General features: G+C 52.6%; 1 protein-coding gene across 1 annotated transcript; it reads right to left on the bottom strand.

Moving 5' to 3' along the window:
* Positions 1-2,546: 2,546 nt before the first annotated feature.
* Positions 2,547-5,655, bottom strand: Tnnc1 (troponin C1, slow skeletal and cardiac type). Its single transcript, XM_005348725.2, has 6 exons — positions 5,587-5,655; positions 4,153-4,183; positions 3,785-3,931; positions 3,378-3,492; positions 2,855-2,991; positions 2,547-2,769 (listed from the first exon to the last, which is right to left on the bottom strand). Exons 1-6 carry the CDS (start codon positions 5,608-5,610, stop codon positions 2,738-2,740), a joined length of 486 nt encoding a protein of 161 aa, XP_005348782.1. The 5' UTR covers positions 5,611-5,655; the 3' UTR covers positions 2,547-2,737.
* Between the last annotated feature and the right edge of the window lie 1,506 nt (positions 5,656-7,161).

Consider the following 7,161-nt stretch of genomic DNA (forward strand, 5'->3'; position numbering starts at 1 on the left):
ATGCAAGGGAAGGAGCTAGTTCTACCTCCACGTGATATGCTGTGCTTTGTTGACACCCATGGGAGGCCTGCCCTTTTCTGAACAGAAACACAGAAGTGAATGAGGGGGGAGGGGGGCAAAGGAAAGGCAGGGGAAGGAAATGGGAGAAGAGGAAAGGAAAACTGCAATAAGGATGTAAAATAAATGAAAAAATTTTAATCAGTAAAAAGAAAAAAAACGGGAAAAAATGTCTGCAGTGAGGAGGAAGGCACCAGGAAGAAAGCTCAGCTGGGCCCCGCTGGCTGCTTCAGCTTGTCCTGCGGTTTCTACTGCGAACCGACTCGAAGTTATCTATCTGCTCCTCTACTCACTGAGACGGTCTCCTCCACCACGACTCCCCGCATTAGGAACACCACACAGTCACCTAAACAGGGCTGCCCCAGCTGATTTCTGCGGGATGATTCTAACTCTCCCATTGGGTGGTATGTTGAAATAAGAGCTGCTGGGCTGCGTCCCCCGCACCCGGCCGCCCACATGGCTAGCTTAGCTTATGCCCTGAAATAATTACACGGAAACTGTATTCTTTTAAACACTGCCTGACCCATTAGTTTCAGCCTCTTATTGGCTAGCTCTTACATATTGATCTAAACCATTTCTATTAATCTGTGTAACCCACAAGCTGGCTTACCAGGAATAATCTTAACCTGCATCTGTCTGCAATGGGACAATCATGGCGACTCACTGACTCAGCTTCTTTCTCCCAGCATCCTGTTCTGTTTTCGCCACCTACCTAAGGGTTGGCCTATGAAATGGGCCTAGGCAGTTTCTTTATTAATAAGAAATCATTCCCACATCAGTGGTATTGCCTTCTGCGCACGCTCTCAGCCCCGCTGAGAGAGCATCTCTGTTGGATGACTTGATGTGCTGCTAGCTACCGCTTCTCTCCGTCTGTGACTATTTTTGACTTTTTCTTGCTACATATTTAATAAACTCATTTATAAACTGTAGATCCTTCTCTGAGTACTACAGAACAGGGGGCCAGGCACTGCTCACCTCCCCCTGAGGCAACTGGGGTTCAGCGTCTGTCCCAATGCTCATTTCAAGTCTTCCCGCTTGCGCCCCATAGTTGGCCCCTTGGTGCTCTTAGGGGTTCTGCTCCAGACCTCCTCTTCCAGGAGACATTCCAACGTGACTTTATGTGGGGCCACCACACCATTCTGCTTTCCTCATTGAATGCCTTTTCATTTCCCACAGATGGCTAGAAATTCTGAGATTAGGAACGAGGCCTCGATCTGACGTGCCACAGCATCTAACCTTTACATACTACAGAAAGGGTATGTGTGCGAGCTTCCTGAATGATGCCCTGCCAGCCTTCACCACCAACTGAGGATCCTCCTCCTCTTGGACACCATCCTTGCTGGGTCACTCTGGATGTCTTCATAGGACCCCCAGTTCTCCAGTTTCCAATCCCAAAGGCAGGCCTGTGGGGACCTGTCTCCACTCCTCCCGTGGCTCTGCAGGGACCGAGAGCTCCTGGCAGCTCTCGCCTGGCCAGAGGCATGTCTAGAATTCCAAGACTCTCTCCGGAATGTGCAGCCTGTCTGGAGAAGGCTTAGGCTGCGGCACAGGTGCAGAGGCAGCCCAATAGCAGCGCTTATGTTAGGACAGCTGCTAACATTCTGGCTGGAGCCTGGTTGTCATTATCAGCTGTCTGTCCTGAAAGCATTGCTACCAACACCTCTACTTCCTTGGAAACGCCCAGTTACCCCTCCCCAGTCACCGTTCTGGCTGCAGCTCTGACCTGGGCACCCCCACTAAGCTGGTGATATCACTAGATCTCAGGCCTTCATTTCCTGTCAGGAAGAAAGACCAGATGGGTGACTGGAGGCCAGTCTCGGAGGGCCAAAGGAGCTAGACAGTAGGTCCACTTGACCAAGTCTGTCAGAGTCCTTGGCTGGCTGCGAGGTGGCTAAGCCCTCTTATAGATTTGCCAGATGCCCTTGGCTCTCTGGGCCATTGGGTCCTCATCTGTAAAATGAATGCTAGATTGTGGAGTAAACTACATGCTCGTCAGAGGCCAGGAACCAATATTCCTGGTGGGAAATATAAGGCAGTGGGAAGATAGTTAGCACCACAAGCCTGCTGGGTCTCACGAGATTTAGCTTCGTTCCAACCAGGATGGAGAGGTTGCTGTGCCAGGAAGCATCCAGTGCTCACTGAACTAACTGCTCCCCGTGAGGATAGCTGTTGGCTGCCATGCTGACTGACCCAGGCAGCTCACCCCGATCCCAGAGCCTGGCTAGACAGGGAAAGTGGGAATGGGCGGCATTTAGTGAAGATCAGTGTCACCCGAGCTTGTTGGAACACAGATTCTGTGGCTGCTGCAGAGCCCAGTCACTGGGAAGGCACAGAGCAAGTTGTCGTTGACCTGATGACCTCTGGCAGAAGGTGGCTTGAACAGTCAGAACACGGGCTCTGCAGCTAGCTTTACATGGATGGGGTCATCGGGAAGAAGGGAACCCTGAGAAAAGACTGTGGCCCCAGGAAAATCAGAGCAAGATATCAGCCTCTGGGGAGCAAGGATTTATTTGCACCCCCTGGGGACAAGAATGGGTAGAGAGTCTGGGGGTGGGGTCGGGGGGGACACCCTTAAAGGACACAACCGGGTTCAGAGTCCGGAGAACCCAGTTGCACCCGTACCACGGGATCTGTCTGGAGAGGGAGCACAGGCGTGGGCAACTCTGAACAAAGCCAGTGTCTACTCCACACCCTTCATGAATTCCAGGAACTCTGTGGAAAGAGGACAACGTGTGGGTCAGAGGTCAGGCCCTGGCCGAGGGTGGACAGCAGCAGATTGGTCCTCCCACCCACTCACCGTCATAGTCAATGCGACCATCATTGTTCTTGTCGCCGTCCTTCATGAGCTCTTCAATGTCGTCTTCCGTGATGGTCTCGCCCGTAGCCTGCAGCATCATCTTCAGTTCGTCCAAGTCAATGTAGCCGTCAGCATTCCTACCGGGAGGGCAGGGGAACCTCAGAGCTCACCCGACAACCCCAGGAGGCAGGGCAGGGACACTACGCAGGATGGGAGATGACTACGTGGTATTTATTTAGCATGGGATCTGAAACTCCTCCTTCCTTCTTTTCTTTTTTTTTTCTTTCTTCTTTTCTTCTCCCCCCCCCCCTTGTTTTGTTTCCTCAAGACAAAGTTTCTCTACGGCTCTGTGTAGCCCTTGATGTCCTGGAACTCACTCTGTAGAGCAGGCTGGCCTTGAACTCAAGAGATTCACGTGCCTCTGCTGTGCTGGGATTAGAGGTGTGCGCCACTACCGCCTGGCTGAGACTACCCCTTCCCACTCTCTACTTGAGTCAGGGACAGAAGCCAAGCACATTCTCACTTGTCAAACATGCGGAAGAGATCTGACAGCTCCTCCTCAGACTTCCCTTTGCTGTCATCCTTCATGCACCGAACCATCATGACAAGGAACTCATCGAAGTCCACTGTGCCGCTGCCTGTGGGTAGACAGCAGGGCCGGAGAGAGGACACAGTTAGCACCAGGCAGTGCCCTCCCATGCCAACACGATAGGGCTAGAGTGTTCATTTGCCCTCTCTTCTTATTTGAGGCAGAAGCTTGCTCTATAGTCCAAGCTGGCCTGGAGCTCCCTCTGTGACTCAGTCAGACGGACTTCAAACTCTCACAGCTTTCTTGGGATTACAGGCATGAGCTACTTGCCGAGTTTCTGGGTGAGATGGTTAAGATTTGGAGGCCTGTGTGTGAAGATTGGAGTGGGTGAAGGGGCTTACCATCCTCGTCCACCTCATCAATCATCTCCTGCAGCTCCTCGGGTGTGGGGTTCTGGCCCAGCATCCTCATCACCTTGCCCAGCTCCTTGGTGCTGATACAGCCATCCTCCGCACCCAGGACAAAGATATCAAAGGCGGCCTTGAACTCTGTGTCCAACGGCAGGGTGAAGAAATAGGATCAGCAGACAGGACACTAGAAATCCAGTCCCAGGGCCACCAGCAAACTGCCCACTTCCCTCCAAGAGTTCTTTGAAGTCACAACAAAGAGAACCCACAGACTATGGCCTCTAATCCGGGGTTCTTTCCTGGAAAGGCATCCTTACAGCCCCTCCACCTACCCCACTGTCTCCTCAGTGGGAGACACTTACCATTCTTCTGTTCTTCTGTCAACTGCTCTACCTAGAGAGGAAAAGGCAATTCAGGACCCAGACTCAGGCCTCAGGGGAGACTGCTGGAGAGATGGACCCATTCCAGGTGGGAAGGAGGCGCGCACTCCCAGGTTACAGAGGAAGTCCTCTGTCCTCCTTTCCTGGGCCCCAAACACCAAGGTGACCCAGCTGATCTTCCAGAGGCTAGGCTAGAGGCCAAAGTGACTGGCGGGCACCGCTTCCAGGAGCAAGGTGTCCTGAGTAACAATACCCATTGACCATTCCATGCCCTTTAGGTCACCCTAATGAAACCTAAGCTGCATGGCCTTAGTTAGAGACAGCTGTCCCTCAGGTTGAGACAATAAAACTGATGTGAGGGTGAGGGAAGCCACCCACTGTAACCTGACCAGGGTGGCTGGCCACTCGGCTATTTTTAGAGGACAAAGTTAAACCTGGTGATTGTTCTGGGGACTTTGGTATGTGGGGGTGGGGGAGGTGGGGCAGTGTTATCTGCCCCCCTGGCCTACTGGTGCTGCCTCAGGAGCCAAAATTAGTCCCCAGCCCCGCCAGGCCTTGTATGGGCACTGGGTGGAGGGATACGCCCCCCCCCACACTCCAGCTCCACGGACTCCTACAAGTTAGGCAAGGATACCATAGGAACCAGCTGCAGCCCTTCCCAGCTCACAAGAGGGGCCGTATTTTGGGGGCTGGGGGAGAATTCCCTGCGAACAGCTGTTTGCTAGGATTTTCTTGTCCTAGCAAACAAGGTAGAGGTTATAGCAAAAGCCCCTCAGGGTCCCGCAGAGATTGCAGAGTCTTGGGGTGACGTCCTCTGGCCCTGACTCTTACCACCCTCCATGTCTACTACCTAAAGCTCTGAGCCTGCCAGACCTTACAATAAGAACAAGGCTTCAGCTTTCGTTCCTCTCCTACCTCTCCCCAGGCCTGGATCTTCTAGCACCTTCTCCATCCCAGAATTCACACTCTGCAGCCTTCCTCATAGTTGTCTCCCACCTCCTAAAGCTTCTTTAGCCAGCTAAGGGCCTGGAGCAGGGTGGCAGAACTGAGAGAGACAAGGACTCAGAGAGACAATGAGGAAGGAACAGAGATGGAAAGACCTTGAGGAAAAGAACAAAAGACCTAAAGAATAGAAGCACAGATACAGAGGTGGAGCCAAGACGGTGACAGACTAGACATTAGAAACAGAGGGGGACACTGGATGCTAGAAGTTAAGACCACACCCTCTAGCCACCCTGAGAGCCCTCTCCAGACCCGGAGACTCCTTCCTTTTCTGCACTATCCAAATGTCAGCCCCACTATTCCTTTGAGGGGTTTAGCTACGGATGTATGGGGCACCCGTCTCGCATTCTGAGCTGAGTGAACCCCCAATAGGTCTACCCACCCCAACCCTTTTAAGACTTATCTCGCACTCACCGCAGCTTTGTAGATGTCATCCATGCTGAAGGCAGTTCACAGGACAGGCTACTGGGGTTGCCAGCCTGCCAGCCCTCAGCCTGGGCTTAAATAGCCCTGCCTCCCTCCACCTCCTGCTGCATTCCCAACCCAGCCCACCACTGCCTGTAATATCCTCCACCCCCTCCCCTGGTCCCTGTAATCTCAGGCTGGCCCGAGTCCCTGCATCCTCTGCCTGGGCCAGGATCTGTGAAGGACCGCAAGGACCAGGTCTCTGGCCATCTGTTTCACAGTGAATTCTCAAGAAAAAAACCTAACTTATTATGTTTATTTGTGTGCGCATGGAGGTCAGAGGATATCTTGTAGGAGGCATCCATTTCTCTCTACTACCTAAATACCCAGGACTGAACTCAAGTCTCAGGCTTGACAGCAAGCACCTAAAATGGTGTGTGTGTGTGGGGGGGGGGGTGGGTGCGCGTATACATGCCAGCTCAATAGCCCCAGGAAAAGTTTCTTGGATGAATGAAAACATGGAATCCAGGCCCAGATAGGAAAGTAGAAGTAGTGAGCTCCAGGCCAGTCAGGACCTTAAGAACAGTTCAGTCTTCTACATAATCAGAGAAGTGGGTGGTAACACCCTCATTTTCCAGGTAAGGAAGCAAGAAGCTTTCAAGTGGACAGTGACTGGCCTCAGATCAGGCTGACTAGAAAACCCCACCTTATTTACAGCTTTCGGGAGTGGGTGACATGCACCAGAAACTGGCAGTGTAAGTAAGCCCTGCCTAGAAAAGCCTACGTGAGGTTCAGAGCATAACATGAACTGGTAGGGGAGAGTCAGCCAGATCCGCTATGCCCCACCTTCTGTTCAGTATTCACTTTGGACCTCAGGCTGCTGTGCTCTGTGATTCAACAAGTATTCCTAAAGAGCCCTATCGCTATCAGGATTCTCTTTCCTCTTCCTCTAGTTGGGTCACCTCTTCTCCGGCTCAGTCTTCCCCTTGGCTAATGAGGCTTTCTCATTCAACCACTGAAGCTTTGTGTTCAGGGCCAGTCTGTGTCCCCCTCAATTTGAGCTCTTGCAGGATGTCATTTGGGGAACCAGATGGGCAGCACAGATCCCCCCCCCACACACACACACACACAACACCTGCACCTCTGCTTCATATACATTCCCTCTGAACGCACCAGTTTGCAGCCTAGCACACAACGGGGATGTGCTGAGCAATGCAGAATCACCACATTCAATTCTCCATCACTACATGAAACAACAGACCCCGAGGATCAGAGAGTCCAGCTCTAAGTCCAGTTCTTATCGTCTTCATCTTGCTCTTGCTACACAGGGAATGAGCCTAAAACAGCCAGGCGAGACCTCATTAATGTTCCCTCTGGAAACGTAGGCCAGGCGAAGCATACTGACTTCAGAGAGTTCAAAAGGCCCCTGGCCTCCGTTGCTGAGGGCGCAACGGATAATAACAACAACTGCCGAAGAAGAAGCTACACAGGTATAGAAAAGGCCGCGGGTTAGCCCGCAGGAGCTACGCCTGCGTGCCGTTGGCCGGCCCGTCAATCACGGGCGAGGGGCGGGGCGAGGGCGCG

This window comes from Microtus ochrogaster, chromosome 6, assembly GCF_000317375.1.
Source record: "Microtus ochrogaster isolate Prairie Vole_2 chromosome 6, MicOch1.0, whole genome shotgun sequence".
Classification (NCBI taxonomy): domain Eukaryota; kingdom Metazoa; phylum Chordata; class Mammalia; order Rodentia; family Cricetidae; genus Microtus; species Microtus ochrogaster.